Source organism: Drosophila innubila (assembly GCF_004354385.1).
Source record: "Drosophila innubila isolate TH190305 chromosome 2L unlocalized genomic scaffold, UK_Dinn_1.0 4_B_2L, whole genome shotgun sequence".
Lineage (NCBI taxonomy): Eukaryota > Metazoa > Arthropoda > Insecta > Diptera > Drosophilidae > Drosophila > Drosophila innubila.
Genome location: NW_022995372.1, coordinates 21,049,607 through 21,071,822, shown reverse-complemented (window position 1 = coordinate 21,071,822; position 22,216 = coordinate 21,049,607). Strand labels below are relative to the sequence as shown.

General features: G+C 33.3%; 3 protein-coding genes across 3 annotated transcripts; all 3 read right to left on the bottom strand.

The window, feature by feature from the left end:
* Positions 1 to 625: 625 nt before the first annotated feature.
* LOC117780561 (thrombospondin type-1 domain-containing protein 4-like) lies at positions 626 to 6,635 on the bottom strand. Its single transcript, XM_034617132.1, has 7 exons — positions 6,490 to 6,635; positions 4,241 to 4,396; positions 3,586 to 3,787; positions 2,908 to 3,089; positions 1,825 to 2,838; positions 1,232 to 1,382; positions 626 to 1,169 (listed from the first exon to the last, which is right to left on the bottom strand). The coding sequence occupies exons 2-7, from the start codon at positions 4,274 to 4,276 to the stop codon at positions 1,024 to 1,026; spliced, it is 1,731 nt and encodes a 576-aa protein (XP_034473023.1). The 5' UTR covers positions 4,277 to 4,396; positions 6,490 to 6,635; the 3' UTR covers positions 626 to 1,023.
* Positions 6,636 to 8,251: 1,616 nt separating this feature from the next.
* Positions 8,252 to 9,191, bottom strand: LOC117780563. Its single transcript, XM_034617136.1, has 2 exons — positions 9,089 to 9,191; positions 8,252 to 9,017 (listed from the first exon to the last, which is right to left on the bottom strand). The coding sequence occupies exons 1-2, from the start codon at positions 9,137 to 9,139 to the stop codon at positions 8,337 to 8,339; spliced, it is 732 nt and encodes a 243-aa protein (XP_034473027.1). The 5' UTR covers positions 9,140 to 9,191; the 3' UTR covers positions 8,252 to 8,336.
* A 1,986-nt stretch (positions 9,192 to 11,177) lies between these two features.
* LOC117780002 lies at positions 11,178 to 21,990 on the bottom strand. The gene is made up of 4 exons (XM_034616367.1): positions 21,966 to 21,990; positions 12,120 to 12,199; positions 11,790 to 11,859; positions 11,178 to 11,723 (listed from the first exon to the last, which is right to left on the bottom strand). The coding sequence occupies exons 2-4, from the start codon at positions 12,143 to 12,145 to the stop codon at positions 11,178 to 11,180; spliced, it is 642 nt and encodes a 213-aa protein (XP_034472258.1). The 5' UTR covers positions 12,146 to 12,199; positions 21,966 to 21,990.
* Positions 21,991 to 22,216: the final 226 nt, after the last annotated feature.

Sequence of the window (22,216 nt, the reverse complement as noted above, 5' to 3'; positions counted from 1 at the left end):
TGCGGCGCTTTGGTAAATTAGATTCCCTTTCACAAACGTCGATATCAACACTTGGAGGAACTTGCTTCTGTAGATTGTTTACAATTCTCTGGCAAATAAAACAGAATGACATCAATATTACGAGAATGGAACCACAAATTAGTAAAACCATCGGCACCTTCCACCAAATGTCATTTTGAAAGAAATTGTTAACTTGCTCGGACTCGGCGCTTCTCCTTATTGAGCTGTAACACTCTTCAGCAGTTATAAGACGCTTCGCCGATTCTTCTGAGACTTGGTCAGTATCTTTTCTGGGGAACTGTTCCCGACACTTTAAACAAACCTTATTAAACCAGATCACGCATCGTTTACTCTTGGGATTATATTTGCAAAAGTGCTGCATATTTATTCTATATCTATTTATTGTGAAGTAAATATCTATGAAAATTTGTATTTGTATCATAGTTTTAAGGAATTAATATTAAATTGTATGTTGAATCTGTTTATAGACTGGTTTTTATTGGAAACTATTAAGATGATCGCAGAAAAATATTTGAAAAAAAGTAAAACTTTAAACATAAATCTCATACACGCCTAAACTTTTTTAATTATGTCAGTAATTTAAAACTTATTATGTATAGAGTTAGGTGAAAATTTATAATATCTTTAATTGTGGCACTTCAATCAACATCAGGTTCAACATTTATCGTATGTGAGATATTTTTAGTACAATTGCTTTTATTTATTATTAAGTTTTATTACGTATGTATTTCAGTACTTAAATAGTATGTACTCGTATTAATAAATGTAAATGCGCTCGTATGTTAAATTGGAATCCACACTGAGAATTTGCAGCTAGGTAAAAGTTTATGCTTAATATATAAATATATGCATATGTATGTATGTATGAACTAATGAACATTTATGAATATATTTAAGAATTTGCTTTAAGATCACTGTTATCGTTTCTTCTTTTTCTTTTCGCAACAAATAAAGCTAAACTTTGTTGAACAGAGCTCGTTAATTTTTTTTTTTGTATTCGATTTAATGGAGCTTTGTGCAGGAAATACAACAATTATCCCGATAATAATCATAGCTGCAAAGCTTCGCTTCTACAGCCCATTTGCAGTTTGGAAAATGATCCGAGCATTCTGCAGCTTGATCGTTTTGGAGCAGTTCGTTAGTTAGATCTGCTTAGAAGAGTTTTAGTTATTAGAAAATTTTTAAATACTTGTATACAGGTGGGTATTACCTTCGCACTTCTGGGTGTTACAGTTACGGTAGATCGGTTCTCTTAGAGCGTATCTGCATTTATTGGATTCGCGTAGAGCATTCAGTTTCTCATCGTACTCCAGACATTTAACGCTGCGTCTTTGAGTGCCACCATCACAGGATTTGGTGCACTACAGAAATGGAACAGTAATTAATTTTTTAATACTTTCTTTTCTCAATTGTTTTTAATTTATCTCAAACTTTTTAAGCCTACAAAGATAATTAATAAACAAGAATCTACTTAAATATGAATCAAGAATCACAAATGAGGATTATTTACAATTTTTGTAAACAAAAATGTTAACGACAAGGAATAAATACAAGGAAAATTAATTTTTACATTTACGCCATGCTTTTAAAAATATTGATTCTTATGGATTTTCATCAATGACAATGATCCATTTTAAGTAATTAAATATTTGACTATAATCATTATATTTGAGTGAAACAAATAAGAATCACATATAATCATCATTTATATTATTTTTTTTACCAAAATAAAAACCACTTTAAGAGAGTACTATTTTTTTACCCAACCAATTATTTAATATTTTGTAGTATCTGTTGACTCACCTCTGACCATTCCGAGTAATGCCAGCGAGGAGCACAGTAAGCGATCTCTTCATGCGAGCAATTCTCCATTACTTGCGGCTTCAAATCTGCATTACACTCTTCATCATCCGTGATAAGTTGACTCTTAATGCATAAAACGGGTCGGCTTCGGGTTAAGTTGAAGCAATCGCCACTACAGGGTGACCAGGGACCTGTGAACCAATCTCCCACTTCGCAGGCTGTTTGCTCACAAGGCCGACGATTCTCTGGTATGTCTCGTGGCTCACATCGCTCCGCTTTTGTCTTGGGACGGTCACAAAATATGGTGCGATACTGGACGCCAGGTCCACACGACGTCGAACAATATTGATTCCACTCGGACATTAACCAAACGGCATCGCCCACTCTCTTTTGAGCTCGATTACGTTTGATGTGGGTGCCATTTGGTGAATTCGAATTCGAATGCAAATGCATTCGATAACGTCCAGATTTACGAGGACGATCTTTGGGACACTCGCATTGCTTCTCGCTGGGCGGCTGTTCCTCCATGCAGGCGGCTTTATCGACATGAATCACAATGCCAGATGCCAGCTCTTGGACACAATTCAGTTCTCGACGACGAACTGACTCGCCATGCTGACAACGGCATTCTCCCCACTCCTCCTGCCGCCAGTAGGCGGGACAAGGCTGTGTGTTGCAGTGCAGCAGGTTCTCATTAAGCACAGGTTTCTCCGAGTGGCTGCAACGACGCTGGGAGTAATAACGCACCGGATTCTCGCGGGCACAACGCACAATTGGGGATTGGGTGCCGCCTCCACAGGATTTGGTGCAGGCACTGAAGCCAACCACCTTCCAATTGAATTTACGTCTACGTCCGGAACGCGAGCTGCTTACGGAGCTGCCATCCTCACTTCCAGCGCCAGCTTTCAAGAAGCCATCACTGCTCTCCAGGGACAATTCATTCTCCTCAGAATCAGAGACAATGGGAAGCAGGTACTCATATTTAATGCCCGGATTAAGTATATTGCTATATACCTAAGTGGTAAGAAGTACGAAATATAAGTAATTGTTTTACTTTCTAAAATTTATTCTAAAAACAGGTACCCAAAGTTCAACAGCATCTTTAATGGGACCTGTGCTTGTAATCCATTCCGTTACGCCTTCTCCATGCTGAACTCCATCGATGCGATGATAGTCGAAAGTGGTTCCAACAGCCTCATATGATCCACTATCGGATATTTCATTCTCGCCATTAAAAATGCTTTTCTGTTCGCTTGTGCGTAGTACTACAAATAAAAAGTTATTTAATTTTATAATCCAAAGGAATCAATATTGGTTTCGGTTTCCGTTTGACCCGAAAGTGTCATAAGAATTTGATTAAAAGATTTTAGATTTTTAATCTTTAGTTTTCAAAAAGCTCACAGAAGGACCTTTGCATAAGTTTTAATGCAGATTGAATTATGAAAGTTTTGAGTCAGACAAACCCTTGACAAGTAACTTTACAAGTTAACATTTTTGTCCAGTTTGACATGATTTTTTACAAGTGAAATTAAACGTCTCAGTTTTATACATATAACGATAAAAGGCGTTGATTAAAAGTAAAAACATGAGATTCAAAATTTACAAATTAACTAAAGGAGCCTTTACATTAAAATATAAACATAGATGTACGAACGAAAACATAAAATAAGTTTCAATATTTTCATCCTAACTAAAAAGTCATTTAAAATTTAAAAAAATAATAATATTAATCTTATTAGAAGTTATGTTATTATGGCTTACCAAGTAAATTTGCACTATTTTTCAGTTCAGTTATGGATATATTCGATGCTCCAGCGGGTATTGTGGCTACATGCACGTATGCATCCTCTGGCAATGGATCACGTGTAAAGATTCCAGTTACTGGACGGCAAAGCAAACCACCACAGCTTACAGATCCACTATTTGCATATAAGCCCTTGATGGAGCCACTGCTCAGCACGGCCTGAAAACGTACGTGATTGTATGTATTTAAAAAAATTTGAAGTAGAAAAAGCATACAATCTAGAATAGGAAGCGCCTTGGGGTAATAGTCTACATCTTTTATCGAATTCATTATAGAGCAAACCGGACCTATAAAAAACCAAAACTAAGATAAAATACCTACGTTTTGCAGCACATACATTTAATCAAGGAAATATTTTTAAAAAACAAATGCTCAAATATTACATTTTTAACTTTTTAATTTTTTAGACCCACTTTTTTTTAACTTTTTTCAGGCACCATAATAAAATTAGGAATAAAAAAAATCAAAAAAAGATACAAAATAAAATGTTACCATTTTGTATATTGTCAAAACAAATAATAGACTAAATGAATGAACTGTCTGTGGATCGTGACATGATAAATGATTTAAAGCAAGCGCCCATCTGTAATGCAAATAACGAAATTAACTCACCAGACACGTTAACGTCAAATGCCAGAACCACGGCATATCGCAATAGATTGTTAAAAAGTATGCTAGATGATTTGAAGTACTAAATCGTGTGGCCTATTAAATCTTAATGGTTTATTGCTTGATCGAACTTATTGATTGGTTTCATAAATTAGCATACTGCAAATATAAATACAATATGTAAAGATAGAAGATATCGCATTCCAAAATCCGAATTAAAAAAAAAAAAATAAGTACATAAAGCCAGAATTGTTAATGTTTCATTTGAACTTGAATTTTATGTACACGAGCCTTAGACGCTTCCGGGATAAGTGCAAATTGGCTATATGGCAAGTTATAAACTGAAGCTGTGATAGACTCGTAAATAGCCGATCGTTGAGTGCTGTGCGACTATCATCGGTCTGTACAACACCATTACGAGCCGACAGATAATTCCTATTTAATGGCATACAGGCAACGGCAGCATTTGACGCACTTTTGCATATTTACGATGGCCACATTTCACTTGGTTGTTTACGACGTGACCAGCTCAAGATTAAAGTGCTTTCCTATACCCTCTATCACAAATGCAATGGGTATACTAATTTCTATTTAAAAATAATTAGCTAATAGCCAGTTAATTTTGGAAAGCATATAGAAAATTAGCAATTTTCTTTCTGTAGCATACTTTAGAGCGTGTTTAGCATAAAATGTTACAGAAATTTCGAAAAAGAGTATCTGAAAATCAGTGATCTGCAAAATTTAAATTTCAATGTCTTGTCTTTCTTTCCACCAATTTGTATACTTTGTTGTTTGCGATATGTGCATGTTTGCTTGCTTGTCTTTGCCTGTCAGTTCCTGTCAGACTTAAACTTTATTTACCACTTAATTCATGCTTCCAGATAATAACAAATAAGAGTGCTCGACTAGCTTATACTCAGCTTGGAAATTTCATATCATTATTTATATTTTTAAAATATTTATATTATTAAATTTTTTTATTAGTTTTTAATATTATAATTTTTTAATTTATTTATTTAGTGTCAACTAAGAACTGGTGACATAAGTTAAATTCAAATTATGAAAATATCTTTAAAATTGAAATTAAAACTGTAATGATATTTTTTAATTGAATAAACAAATTATAAAATATGATAGCCTCTTTTTATAAATAAAGGGTATGCAAAAGACCAGGTGCTGAATTTTTTATGCGCACTATTAATTTTTATGTTTCTATTGTACGAGTAGCAAAACGTTTAAATAATCTGATCTTAACTCAACTCTTGACAAAGTAGAGATTTCCTGATTACAACTGAATGACTTAGTTCTATCCAAACTAATTATAAATTGTAATTTGTTTAAGTGACAGATTAATGTGCTAATAGGCAATTGAAAACAGTAGCTATGTATATGGTCATAAATTAAATTCTGATAAGCTTGGTAATCGTTTAAGATTGTAAGTTTAAAGCAAACATTTCTATCAGCTATTTTAGTACCAACTTTATGTAGACAGAAAAAAACTTTATATAGAGAAAATATTAAAAAAAAAACATCTGTCACCAGCTTGATCTATCTGAATACACTTGCGATATAGAAATCGTATTGGGGCTAGAGACATTGACCCACAAGTGGAGCAATTTCATTAAAATAGCCATAAAACTAAAAGCATATGTATATTGTAAATATAATCAAGAGATCAACATGGCATTACAATGACTAAGTATAAAACTAAGAAATTATATACATATATGTATTATCTTTGGCATTACGAAATGCTAATGCTATCTTCTTAATGTAAAGAATACAAATGCTGTTAGATCTGACGTAGTTTTTGATTTCAATAAATTAAAAAAAATTGCCTACATTTCGTACTGAATGTGGGAAATGGATCCAATTAAAGACATTCTCAATTTTGGCATGTTCGTACATGACGTACTGAAAAATTAAAGATACATATAATTATTAGATATAGGCCTAATGCAGGCCTATGTAGATTCAAGTGAAATTCTCAAGTGTTTTACAATGCAAAAAAAAATAAATTGCAAAATAAAAATAGACAGTAAAAGTTTTATAGAAACATTGTTGACGAATGTCGTAAATTTGACGGCATTAACATAAAGTAGGTCTTAAGTAACTGTTGTCCCTTATACAGATATATTTTTGCTCAAAACACAGATTTATTATATTATAATCACAAAATAAACAAACACGATTATTTTCAACGAACAATATGTTCAAAATATTGCAATTAAAGATTTTTGAAAGGACTGTACTCATAGCCATTGGGTATAATAATTATTCAAAACCCCTGTCGATTCACTCAAAATATTTGAACTAGTTTGATCTTTTTGATTGTTGTGCGGCGACGTGTGTGATTCTACCAAAAGATACGGATAGTCGTGTGTTGCGTGCTTCGATTCGCGTTGCTTACTAAATATTCGGCAAAGCGATCCATTTATTTCTAAAGAGTTTTCATAACTTAGTATGCGTGTGTGCGAATATATATATATAGTATATGTGTGTGTGCACACAATCGACACTCTTGTTTTGCCCGATGCCTAGAAGAGTATGTGTGGATAGTTTAGTATCGAGTATACGACTATATATGTGGGTGACACACATACATACACATTTACCTACACCATCGAAAAAGAATATGATTAAATGCTTCAATAGTGAATGATAGACTAGAAGATACCTGTTAGACAACTAACAGCTAACATAAAACATTGAAAGTTGCAAGCTGACCACTAGGTGGCGCAAGTGTTGAGTAGTTTTCATATTAAAATAGATGCACAGAATCTACTATTGATGCAGATCAAGAAAATATATTCTTTATAAGTTGGAAGACTGCTAATATTGCTAGTTACATAGTAACATACATTACCATAAATTATATCACCCACTTGCAACAGTTCACAGGGTATAAAAAGCTTAATGAAGAACAGCAGAATTGAAGATATATGCATGTTTGTTGTAATTGAGATTGTATTTTGATTTCTGTCTCTGAACACTACGAATAACTAATGATTATCTTGTATTCATTTGCATTTACATGCTATGAGAAAAAAATAAGCAACAATGCTAAAAACTAATGGAACGAGTATACAGTTGGGTTTACTTGTTAATTAATGGAACTATGTATTAGTAGTATCTACTTGGGCGGTTTACATTGATAGCGAGCTTTATCTTTGGCTAGTCCGGGTACTCGTAATTGTTCATTTTGATTTTTATTAACATTCACCTTGCAAATGCCGTCGACACACATAGCACGGCTCGCATAAGTGGACTTGGATCGATAATATTCCGCCGGACGTTGGCAAGGTGTTCCATCAATAACGGTATCGTTCAGAGTGGCAAAGTATTTCATTCCCAACGGTTTGCAGTTCAGTTCACACTCGGCATCGTCTGATAAAGAGAAAAATATGAAAGTTATTTGTAACTAAAACTAGCTAATTCTAAAAACAAATATCGGATATCGTAAATACTTATATCGTACAAAACCATATCGTTTAGACTCATGTCGTAAAATCAAATAGCGTAGATTTGAATATCGTATATACTATAATCATAAATACATAGCCAGTAAATTATTATATCGTTGTGCAATGCTTACCTTTTATATACGGTTCCCAGCTGTATTTTTGGAAATGATCGTTTGATATGCTCGTAGTTAGATTCCATATCAGATCATTGGATAGATTTGCACTGTTTTTGATATATTTTACCTGTTGCTGAATCTCTGTAATTCGTAAGTAGCAAAAAGGTTTAACTAAATATAAACTGAGGATCAGAAACAGAGTGACGAGAGAAATCGTATTTTAATAAAAACAATATATAAAAAAAACTATTAAATGGTTACTTATTTGCATATATAATCTATTTTGTTTTTGGTTATTTAACGAAAAATCTAAACAATTATAATTAAATTTGATTAGAATCAAAGAATAATATAACCAAAATAAAAAAAAATTTCAATATTTTTTTCATTATTGTGTCATGTTCAAAAACCCCCCGAAATAAATATCTGTTAAGTTTTGTTTTTTGTATTTTTGTTTATTACAATTATTGATGCGAATAAACGTTAATAATGATTGATAGAAAGAGATGAAATCATAATTTAGTTAGTTTCGACAAATTTCTTTTGCAAGAAATCGGTCAATGGTGGGTTTCCGGGATTTGTGATTTCATAGAGGGCCTTCTGCTTATCCTCAACGGACACTCCCTCGGCGAGGGCACCTTCAGCTTGAGCCTTCAGGGCTTTGATTTCGGTGGCAAACTGAACATCAGAATCGGCCAGGACTTTGGTGAAGAACTCAACGGCACTCTGCAGATCGTGGTGGATCTTTGGCAAAGAGTCCTTTTTCAGGAAGCTGACAAATTCGGGACGGAAGGTCTTTTCGATGTTAAGGAAACCATCTTTCTTAGCCTCGAAATCGGTCAGTTTCAGGAAACCGTCAAGCTCAGCAACGACTTTCTCAATGTCAGCCTTGTATTCATCACCCTTCAGGTTCTTATAGAAGGCGATGGCAGCGGTAATATCCTCAGTTAGCTGGGCATCCTGCAATTTTGATTGGACAAAGGTTCCAAACTCGGGTGAGAACTTCGAAGGAACTTCCTTAACAATTTGTTGTTTCTCATCGAAATTTTCGGTCTTCAAGGCGGATTCGTAGATTGTGATCAGATTCTTCAGTTCTTCCTTATGGGACCCATCGTCAGCGGCAAGGAACTTTTCGTACTTCTGGAGCTGGTCGCGAATATGATTATTCAATCCCTCTACAGGTTCCTCCGAGAGCACACACTTTAATGAAAATAATCCTAATTTCAGATATTGTTCACAGAGATTTTGTGATCATCCAGTTTTCGACCTACCTGCACAACAAGTGCCAGCGACAGAAGGCAAATTTGAAATAATTTCGACATTGTGGTATAAAACTTGAATGCACAACAAACCGAACGCGTTGATCGCCGGAAACTCACAGTATTTTAAAGCTCAGGTCTCGTATTTATAGCAAAATCTGTTCTCAGCATTGGGGATTTTTTTTCTTGGTCGATCGTCAACACAAGCGTACAAAGTCTGGCATTGTTCAGATTTGCCTTGTTGTGATTTCTCTTTAACTCAAAACAAGTCCAAAAAGTAGTGTGAGACAAGTATGACAAGTAAGAGTCATGCAATCAAGATAAGTAGACTAAAATATACCCTATGATAATCATTTACATAACATTAATCATCAGAAGTATGCAAAGACTTTATCGACAATATTATGATGAGAATCTACTACTAAAAATAAATAATGTTTATTCCCATACAACATTGATCTCGAATATATACACCTATAAAGATACATTGTTTATCTTTATAGAATACCCGCTGATCGTATTCAAGAATATGTATTTGGGTTTTTGTTTAAATATTCAGTTATTCCCTCATTAAGGGTGATACGACGGACCGACAGAAGATCGTCTTAATTTCTTCTAACGGCAAATATATACAATTTCTTTTAATATATCATATACAGGTTTCAATGCTATGATATTTCTTTCTTTTTTATGAGTCAAGTCGGACAAACTAACGTTCGCAAACAAATTCGATTAGCTAAATCAATAATTATCTATTTCAGAGAAGGATAAATAAAAACACAAAATTGATTTTTTATGTACATTAGATGGAAAAATACAAACAAGCCTCTGCAGACCATCAGCTAGCATGATAGTAAAATACCCTGCTCAGCACAATCGACAAAAACAATCGGTAATAAAAGTGTCAATGATTAGCAGTTTTGTTTTAGAAAAAATAATCTCGACCAACACTATTTGACACAAATTAATGTAGTAGTATTGAAAAATGTTAAACACACTTTTTAAACTTTAGGGTAATAAATCTACGGTACAGACTCATCCCAGTTTTTAAATCCCTTTCGTTAATATATTCGAAATGTTGACAAAATAATTAGCATGAATTACTTTTCAGGTAAAAAAGACGATAGACGTTTAGCCAAAAGATCATAAAACAAGCAACTATCTGAGGGTATGTCGACTATTAAATACCCTAGCAAACTAGAATATTAACAATTTGGGGATTTTGCTTAACTAATCTTAGCTACAGTCTGTTTGAAACGAAGTTGTCGTGTAGTTAACTTAAAAATTTGTTATTTATAAAAAAATTACATTTGTTCTCTAAAAAAGTCAATACAAATATACATTTTTAATACTTAATAGAGAAATTTTTAACATTGTTGTAATATAATTATAAACATATTATTAGATAAATGGGTAGGCTATTAAAGCACATCTGGAATACATAAATGGCAAAATTTTATGGGGACGGAAATGCACATTTCGTGACAACATTTTTATTCCCTTAGCGAAGAGTATTGAAAAAACCCAAGCTCAAGGCAAAAACCAGTTTAAGATGACTAAAAATCAACAGTTGCAGACTCTTTCAATGAGATATACGTGCATAACAATTTGAGCTATACTTAATGTACCCTCAAAATCATTTAACAATCTAGAAATATGGAATGATTTATTACCTGTTCTAATAATAGTAGAAGTACATATACCCTGAACTAATAGTTAAAGTTAGTTAAAGCTGTTTAAAAAAAAATCATACAATATTTTTTTACAAACTAACATATATATATATAAAGTTCCCTTACAAGAGAATGCGATCATTGTTTTTGGAGGGATTTAATGAACGTTACGTTCAGAACGTCACGCAGATCATGATAATACAATCGCCGGCATCGTGATCGGGCTTTTAAATAGCTCTTGAGTAGCCGATTTACAATATATGAAGATATACTTAGTAGAGGTCAGTTTGTTTATAGGCATTAATAATGACAAGGCGTCGTTAAATTAGAATTGCTAATTAAATTGGTTAAAAAGAACAAATCTCTTGATATAAACGAAGGTTATATGCTCTAACAAATATGAGTATGTATATTGAGTATTCGTATACCTACCGATCAATGCATTTGCGTATCTGATGCATTACACCGCCTCCACAACTCCGGGAGCATTCACTCCACGAACTCCAACTTGCCCATCTGGGATAAGGTCGAACTTTAAGTTTCGGTTTCCTGGTTGTCGTACTCGTCGTTGTAGAAGTATCTTCAGCTTTAAGCAAGATCGGCTCAGTTGTCAGTGATATAGCCGAAGTTGGTATAGAAGTCGTTGTGGTCATCGTCGTCGTTGTCGAAGTTTCTGGTAGTTTTAATGACGTGATATTATTAAACTGTTGTTGTGCATTGCCGAGACTTCGCAAAAGATGCGTTTGCGATGATTTCGTTGGTTCCAATCCATCATTACTACCCCCAATTATATTGGCCTTCATAGATGTGGTTTCGTTCTCTGCGTACACCTCATTGATACTGGAATTTTGTTTTTCTATCGGTTGCTTATTTATGCGCCATAAATTTGCCAGTTCAATAGATGATTTCCCCTTCGTAAACTTTGCTCTATCCGATTTAAGTTTATTGTGTGTATTTAGCCACTCTTTATGTTTCTACAACATGAAAGTGAAAGTAGTCATTTCATTATTAATTAGCTACAAATTAAATAGATTTTATACCTTTATACGTTCTATAGTTGATGTATCCGCCACGATCAATTGTGCTAAGGCTGCAACAACCAGGCAAATCCTAAATGGTAAAATATTAATATTAACACAAATTCTAAACAAGTAAACAAATAAGGTATTCCATGATGAATAACAAATATTTATTGTTAACATGATTATTATCAAAACATGAATATAATTTGTCAAAGATTTTCAAATATTTTTAAGCACATCAATCAAATTTAATCCTTGGAATACCCTTACTGTAATGCTAAACAATTTCAAATATATGCATTCCAAATTCCAGCATTTCTTTAGAACTTTCTTGAAGCTGAAACTTACGTGAATTTATAAATAAAATTTGCCATTGTATTGCTCTTAATGAACTCCCGGACTACATATGTGTATACTTAATTAAAAATCTGAAAAAAAAAAAATTTGGATCAAGACATTTCAATTAGTTTACAATTTTCATAATTATTAGTTTTCACAATTAACAACTTAATCAATATAAATTTAGGCAGTTTGAATACATTATTGATACAGTTTGTTAACCCAGATATCATTAAGATATGATTTTAACAGTTTCCTCCCCTTATAAATTCCATGTGAGTTGAGTGTTTTTAGTTTCATTCGATATCGTAATGTGCGTCTATTTATTTTAATCTAAACGGTAGCTATGGGAATAAAATATATATTGTTAAAGCTCTTAACGAGTCATTCACAGGCAATGGTTTCCCTCGTAAAATACTTGCGATAAAATAAAATCAATTAATTCAATTACACTTTAATGCAAAGTGAGCTAAGTACAAATGACTAATCAAAAGTTTTGCCAAACAAAAATCTACAATAATATAATAAAACATTTTTCATTGTTTTTTTATAAATATCAAGAATGACAAAAGAAAGTTCTTTTAAAACATTTTTCGTTACAAATATTTCTTTATTAAATTCACAATATATCAACATTCTATAATTTAAAAGGACTACTACTCAAAAGCAATTGAAATACTATTAATTGAATTTTTAAGATCACGATCAATTAGATATTTATAAAATATTTCAGAGCCGAACTACTACTTAAGAGTTGTATACAAGTAGAATGATAAGCAAAGCTTCAGGAACTTAATAAAAAACTAAGGAACGCCTCAGAAACTTTTCGAATAACTAAAATTTAAACAGTGCTTGCGAATAGTTTACCGCTAATAAACATGTACATTAGTATACCAATCATATGAATAGTTTTGAGTACATAGCTTCTCTTGCGGATGCTTTTACGCATAGCTGAGCTTAACAAAAAAAAAAAAAAAAAGAATAATAATGAAGAAAGAACGCATTGAAACATGTGATCATTAATCTGCTCGTAATTTGCGCCGACTGCGACAGAGTTTGACACGCCCATCCCTCATTTATAATGAGCTCAGCTCAGCTCAGTTGAGTTTCGGCTCAGGCGAACGAAACGATACGAAATGATACGAAACGTAATGAAACATTTACATTGGCAAATTGTCTATGTACTCTATTTTCAACGGTCCCCCAAACGTTTTCAACGGTCGGGTGCGACCGAATTAACTGCGTAGATTGACTTTTTGCGATAGCATCTGAAATTTTCGGGATGAAAAGAAAATATTATCGCATGCTCATCGGAAGTCGTTAGAACGAATAGACTGGCCTTTGCTGTGTACAAACATATAAACACATATAATTATACATAATTATAAGTAAATTGTTCGGGGGGGAACTCTCAATATTAAATTCTTTAAAAAAAAATTTAATTTTATTTTAATTACTATTTTAATATGTCGAATGTGTAAAGTAAATCGTAATGATTTTATCTAAACTTACGCTTAATTAAAGTCATAATAGCTCTAACAGTTAAGAAATAATTTTACTTTATAAAAAACTATGTGGACACAATATTATTTAAGAATTAGTAACATATTTAGTGGCTCGTATATACTATATACCATACCTTATACTAAATAAATCACATTATAGATCCAAGCAAATCGCCCGTGACCATGCTACAAAAAAATAGAAACAAATGCGATAGCAAAAGCTCGAGGAAATCAGTTTGTTGGTATCGTTAAATAATTTGGACATTTTTGAGTAATTGTGTATGTATGTATGGTTCACATGAGAAGGGTGTGTTCTCATTGAGAACTTCACCCAGCTGTGATGTATAGATTTGTCTGAAATAGTCACAGTAGTAATGACCTTCATGGTGACTAATTTTCAAAGTGAATGTTTCAAAATTGGGTTTTGCTACTAATACCCCAGATTGCCATAATGGGAATTGTCAAATTCTTTGCATATTCATGCAGTTACGTGAGAAGTTTTTGGGAACAGTCAGCGATCAACTAGAACCATCTTGCATACATTAAATTGGTATATAGAGCAGAACAAATAACCTCTCAGATGACTTAAAGATCACCCAATTTTGGTTTTGACATGATGATATTTGAAAACAAATTTTAGATGAAGTTTGGTTTGAGAAAGCGACAACTGATTTAATGTTAATATTGTTGTAGATACAAAATTTTAAAAAGCTATTTCATTATAGAGGAGATAGCTACTATTTAATTTAAATAAAATTGTTTTTAAATCATTAGATCTTTTCATCACTTTCAAGCGAAAACATAAATATGAACAACTCTAAATTTTTAGCAATTGCATGCAATTGACAAATAAACAAAAGTTTTGTTATGTGCATGTATATACTTAGAAGTTCATTGAAAACATCGAAAGCTGTACGCATTTGAATATATTCATATGTTTGTTGGGTTGCTAAATGAGCTGCAGAGAGTGCATCAGCGTTAAGTAACATTAATGAACCCGCGCACTTCTCAAATATGTGTCAATCGACCCATTCCCATTCCATTCATTTGTCAATAGACTCACAGACAGGCGGTCGGATAGACCGAGACATACAGACAGATAGATGCACAAATATATTTATGAGTATGTGTGGTCATATTCACATGTATATTTTAGTGTTCACAAACATACAGTGGCACTTGAAGTTTTGAACGGTCTCTTACAGACTTAAATACTGTGGAAAGTACCAACTTAACTATACACATAGATTCACACATTTGTAAACACTTCAATGAGAGCGGCAAATGAATAGATCGGATATACTTAAAATGAATCCATACGGAAATTGAGACACTTGAATCTAATTCGCATGAAAAGAACAAATGCTTTTGCATTTGAAGTTCTTAAGTCTTCTTCGCTCATACATACATACACATTCATATGTATTCATATCTACGATTATTTATGGTCATATTTGTATCTCTTGAAGCATGTGTGCACAGCTCCTATGAGTACCCGCACAACTCTGCAAATAATTTGTGAATGACCCAAATATAGAACATTGTTTTTTAATCGATCCCCGGCAAACATTTAAATAAATAATAATAAACACACAAATATGATTGAAGAAAAACAAAACAGCCGGCAATCGTTCCTCAACATTTCCTATATCATTATGAAACATTATAATTTATTGTTGTAAATACTGTAACGAATCTTGTAATGAGAAAAGTATGAGGCAGATTCGTCGCATTCGAAACGACTGTCTAAAGCTTTTTTTTCATTTTATTCATTTGCGTTTATGGAAGTTAAATCTGAACGAGATTTCAGATCAAAAGATTGTAATGCCATTCAGTCAATACTCAAGTAATATTCGTGGAGAAAAAAACCAGTATGAATATTTTAAAGAAGAGTGTTAGACTATGATATATCCTGCAGTTAAAATTTTGGAAAATCGTTACAAAAATAATAAGAAATGACTAAAAATTATGAAACTTAATTAAGGAAAGCTGAAAAAGCTCAAGTTTATTATACCATTCGAAAACATTTTAATGGGTATGAGGCACAAAAAAAGGTCTCATGCTACCTACAAAACTTAATGTCTTCATTTTTGATTGTATATCCACATTGATCTGGGTGCCATTGTCTTCGCGAAGACAATAAACTTGTAAGATTGATTGATGCACTTGAAAATGAAAATGATGGCAGGAGGCAGTAATGTCATTGGGCCATAAGTGCATTTTGTAATTGTGACGTTGCGATGAAATGCCTATAGCCATCAAATACATTTCAATCTTTTTTTATTTTTCCCATATCTCTTTCGATGTGGCTTGGCACTGTTGCACTTTCAATTCAACTTAGTTGCCCCTGCCACAACCACAGTGGACAGTTGCAAAGGGGCACGCGTGGCACGCCACGGGAATTACTTGGGAATGGGTTTACTGTCTAAAATATTGGTCACACACTATAAATTCGCTTTCATTCAATATTTATTACTGTAATTCCGCTTGTAATCTTGTAAATTTGGGAATCATAACATTTTCTAATAAGATTATCATTTATATAAATTTTAAGTCTGCAGTTTTTATTCAAATATTTACTTTAATGAAGACCTTATTTCGGATTTTAGAATAATAATTGTCAAAACTAACATTTATATTTATTACATTTTATATTTATATATATATATAAATATATATATATTTATATAAAAATTATTCTAGAAAAATATTTTATACGGTTTTCCATATCCGATTTATTACCTCGTGCTATCATTAATATCGGATCGTAATCTTATTTAATCTTACATCTTTAAACCAGTTGAATATAAATTAGTAAAAATTGTTATATTTTCCATTCTATTCAAAATTGCTGAAAAAAAATAAAATTAAAAATCGCTATTTAAACATATTTCAAACAGATTAAGAATTGTGAATAAACCTGTCTATCCACAGCAATATTCCCAACTAAGTTTTCCTTATATAAAAAATATAAGGCAAACTTTTGAAAATCCTTTATTATCTTTTTAATTTTAGAATACTTCTATAAAACAATGTAGCTTGTATAGGTATCACAATAATAATTAATGCTTACCCTTATATGTTGATAAATAATTTTGTTGTTTTTCTTTTAATTTTTCGCTAAGTACTCATGAATACATAAACGTGCATATGTATAAATGGACACGATATGCCTAACTTTGCATAATTCTCATATCTCATAGATAATTATTCATTGACAATCGATTTAATTTAATTCAATTGATACACGCACACACAATTAATCATAATGTAAATGGTATGATTATACATATATTCACTAAAAATGCCAAAGGAGTAGGAGGTTTTACGGTGATGATAAGGGGGAGAAAAGATAGCGTTCTGTGTGATTTTAAAAACCGCCTCCAAAAAAAAGTGTCAAATAAGAATTTGCTCCCGATATAATGTTTTCGATTCAATTAAAGCCGCCGTCATCATCGCGTGGTACGCAAATCCAAACTAAAATCGCTGGAAAATCGTTTTGGGAATTGAAGCGCGATGAAGACAGCCTCAGCTTCTGCCGCTGCCGAAGGCGACGCAGACGCCAGCAGAGGCCAGCTACTGCCTGGCGACACAGAACTGTAAACTGCGGGGGAGGTGGGAGGTGGCGATGGCTTCGTTGCTGACGGCGCGCGCCCAAAAAGTCTGGATGATGCGTGCTTACATTCATGGAAGTGTGAGGGCGAGACTGAGTCTGAATATGGGTGTGAGTGTAAATGTGAATATAACTGTGAGTGTGAGTGCCAATGTGAGTGCTAGAGCATAGAAGGAATCAAATACGAGCATACAGAGAAACTGTTGTTGTTACGCACTCACAAAATCACAAACATTCGCCCGCAACACTCAAATACACATGTACATATATTCGTAATCCTACATAAGAGAATTCATATGTACATATGTAAATAAAACACACATTGTTTTATCACAAGCGGAAATGTTGGCTACACGCAATTGTGAGCAACAGAGTCACAAACAGGTGCATTCTCATTCACGATCACATTCACATACGCATCCAGTAAGTTTACCATAGAATTACACGCACTTTTCAAATTTTTTTTTTTAGTCTCATCAAATATTTGTTATGCTAATCGCCTTTGGGGTCTTTCACAACGCTACTCTCAACTACAGCATCCAAAACTAAGCAAAACAAGCAAGAAGAAGAAGTTAATTCTTAAATATGATGCTTAAATACCTTTGCAGATTATTCCCAAAATAAAATAACTACATTAATAATCTCCACCTTTTTTTATATAAAATTTAATAATATTGTACATAATTGAAAAATTTTTTTTTCTGACGCATCGTAATTTGCGATATTGACAAAGTTTGGTTCTACTTAGACTATTATCCAAACCAATTCAAATTAAGCATATTTTAAGCACATATTTATAAGTTATGTCATATTATTTTCGCAAATTCATGTTTGGGTTAGAGTTCAGCAGAAAATTTTATATGACTCACTGAAAGATGATATGTTATTATAGAAAAACTCATCAAATTCAACAGATGGCATATCTTGGTTCGACAAATAAGAAAGAATGTCACAAAAATATTTTTTTTTTATTTGACAATTTGATGGTTTCTTAATTTGACAATCTTAATGTCAAGTGAACAAATTCCGCAAAATATTCCAAGTGCACAGAAACCGGAACAAATAAACAATTAAATAATTGCCAATTTTTGTCAAATTTCAAAACTGGAACACGCTTTTAAAATGCTTTTTAGTCGAATTGCAAATTGCAAAAACTGGAAAACGCTTTAGAATCAATTTTCTATGTATGAATTTAGTTATTATACAATATACATTTACTTAATTGATTATAGATTTTAATTTGAGATATTTGCAAATCTCGTTTTACCTCAGTTGCTTTGGCTTTTCTTTACTAATAACATTTAAAGAGAAACTTAAAGCTGCAAGTCCAATAAATTTATTAAGCTATAGAAAAGCATGTTGCACTCAATTAGTTGCTTGCATCGCGAAACTCTCCATACACATAATCATTAATTTAGTTTGGGCCTTGAAACGAGTTTCCACTTCGAATTTTAACGCCTAAATATCGCCTCTTTGTATACTCTATAAAAGAGTATAATCACTTTGTGACTTAATATGCAACGCATTGAGAAAGGCAACATCAGATAAATCGCTTTTCTAAGCTTAGTATGACATATATAAAATCCCATTAACTGTAAGACCTATGTAAAATCACATGAGTTGACTATGAGGGTATTAACTATTTGGCATATTATAGAAAAGCAACTTAAGCTAATAAGAAAAAGTTGAAGTAAAGTCATAAACACTTTTCTCATAATTTCTGCGAAGGAAAACCAACATACAGAAGCTAATAAGAAAAAAGTTGTGGAAAAGCAATAAAAAGTTTGGATCGTAATTTGATAGTTTAACCGAATTCTGTACTATAGAGCGGGAATCTTAAATTGAATATTTTCATTTGATTTCATCATTAATTAAAAGTGGTCTTTAATTGATTTGATATTCTTTATTGCGGGCAATTGAAAATTAAAAGAAGCCTTTACACACACACAACAATTTTTTCTTGGATTGTGGGTCATTAATTGCGGAACGAAGCCAAAGATTTTAAATGGATAATCGTCTTTATTGACCCTTTCCCTGACACCAGTGTAATATATTAGAGTCAATTCACACAAAGAATTATTGTAGCTGTAGTTGTACATTTGGTTTTATTACGTCAGAAATAGAATTGAGTTACAAAACATTTCCAGAATTAAAGTAAAAACCAAATGACAAAAAATAAATTTTATCATTTCAAATAAGTTTTTAGTTGTTGGTCCCTGTTGATTTTCTCTAAAAGAGAGACAAAGATAACACGGACTTAAGAATAGACACTTTGGTTTGGGTAGAGTTGTTAATGTTTTGATTTAAATCCGGACAACGACAGGACTCTGATAGATCCTCCCGGTCAGGACACAAATTGTCAGATACGAGCATGACATTGCCCTTGATTTGTTCCTGCATGCACTCAAAACGACGGATTCGGTGTCCAAAGGAGCTTCCTTCAGTACATTCACAACTGCTAAAATTGCTCGGCCGCCAGAAAGCCGGACAGAGTCCTCGATTGCAGTTGTAGATGTCGTCATTAAATGTGGGTTTCTCGACCAAGGCACAACGACTGGGTGAGTAATAACGCGTTGAGGATTCTCGCACACAAACACAGCGGAATATAGGTGTCTGTGTACCAGGACCACATGATCGATTACATTCACCGAATCCCAATAATTTCCAACTGAATCGACGTCGTTTACGTTCCCGAATGCGTTGTCCATAGCCTGAGTCCGTATCATTAATGGGTTTGCCCCTTTCATCCCAGACTGTTTGGCGTTCCTCATCTTCGATTACGGGTGCAGATGATATGGGTATGGTATAGTTATATTGTATATCAATAATAGGACTCTTGATATCTACACAAAAGTACTGAAAAAGAGAAATTTGTTCTGATTAATGATATATTTGAAAAAAAGCAATAAGTTTTTTACCATTAGGATGACAGGCTTTGACAGGGGACCCCTTGCAGTAAGCAAACCATTTTGAAGATCATAATTATAATTATCATCATTAAAAGTAAACAATCCATTGTCAGCCATCTTAGAACGATCTGCATTTAGTAGAAAAACTTCAGTAGGACTTTTCAGTGCTAAACAATAAAATAATAAATAATAATAAAAAATAATAAAAACAAATGTGATTTTAATTTTGTAAAGATAAATATTTGACTAACTGTATATTATAGACCAACTTACCCAAGGAATTGCCTTTTTGTTGTACAGGCTGTCTTATAGATAGATTCATGGCCCCAATGGGTATTGTGCCGATGTAATTGTAGTTTTTAGTCAGATTCGTCCGGCTAAATATTTCGGTTACGTGTTTACACAATACGGAACCACATTTCAGTTGACTATCGCGAGTTGTCACAGGACGAATGAGGCCGCTGCTATGAACAGCCTGAAAAAAATGAGAATTAATACCTAAATACATGTGAGATACTCGTACTTGAACTGATTTCTTAACCCGCTGAGCGAATATTTCCCAACTAATAATCTAAGACACCTAAGTGCCACTTGAATCTTTTGACACAGTTTTTTAATATTTGTGTTTTTGGAAGAGTTCGGTGCGTGCGAGGGGTGTACGGGGAGTCGTTAGCGCAAGCCATAAAAACAATGCAAAGGCTTTGTATCTGGGCTAATTACATATGTATGTAAGTATTTGTAATTATCAGGCGATAATGGGGTCATGTCAACAGAAAGCCCATGAAGCATAGTCCCATTATCTATACTTTTTCTTTTACTTGCCTTACTCCCCACACCATACTTTACGCTGGGCGATTTTCACTGGTCGTCGCTTACGAAAAGTAATTAAATTATAAATTGGATAGACCCGAAAGCCAAATGAATATGAAAATCATTGGCAAACGATATAAATTAAGATTTATTACATTTTGGCAGCATTTCAAGAACCAGTTGCATGTGTGTGGCCTCCGAACATAAAGCATTTTAACGGACTATAAGTACTCATTGAGTACTCATACCTAAGCCAGTATGAGTACTCATATGTGTCATAAGCACTTGGGCAATTTGCATGCTTATGGTGAAAATTGGCTTTGGCCAATTTAACTTGGCCATAAAAAGAAAACAAACGCAGTCAGCAATTCAGCATTGAATTGCAGTTGCCCTTGCCCGAAAGCCTTCATTAAAGTCCAAATATGAAAATACGTATAGTTACAGAGTGCACATATATAATTACAAATCTTTATCTATGGATATACGGTTAGAATAAAGGATAGAGAGTTTTTACAATGTCAACAATACTCAAATATCTGATACACATCAGATGACATCACTCATAGGCAAAACAAGGAGTCGAAATGAAATTTTATTGAGATGCCAATTCAACGCGAAAAGAATTCAATTTGCAATTGCAATAAATTTACGCAATTTAAATCCTCACTGAGGCCGGAAGAGCCAAAGTTATTATTTACAGATGGTCTAACAAACAAGACATCAACAAGAAAGCGATACACAGCAGACGAAATACTCTAATAAATCTATTAATAGACAGGAAAGTTATTTTCGGCAAGCCGATGTGTTGATACCCTATCAGACCGTTTATTTTAAATGTGTTACACATTTCATAATAAAGTTAAATTGGCCCTCTGTGAGGGTATAAAATCACTTTTCCTATATCAGTTGATTAATCCAAATACAAAGCCGGATGTTTCCCCTTAATTAAAAGATATTTATCGATTTGCAATGGAAAAACGTTTCGGAATTGGGAACAGACCTTTATCATGGCACTTACCCGACATATTCCCTCCACACACACTGCCTGGCGTCTGTAGAATTGGGTATAATAAACGGCCGGACGATTGCACGGCGTACCATCGGTGACGGATTGGTTCATACTAATGACTAAATCAGAATTAACAGGACGGCAGAACAGCATGCATTCGTCATGTTCTTTCTCGTATCCGACCCAATTGTAGAACACTTCCCGATATGGCACACTGTTGAATCTTTCACATTGCTCGTCTCGCAATCGTTGCTTGCCAG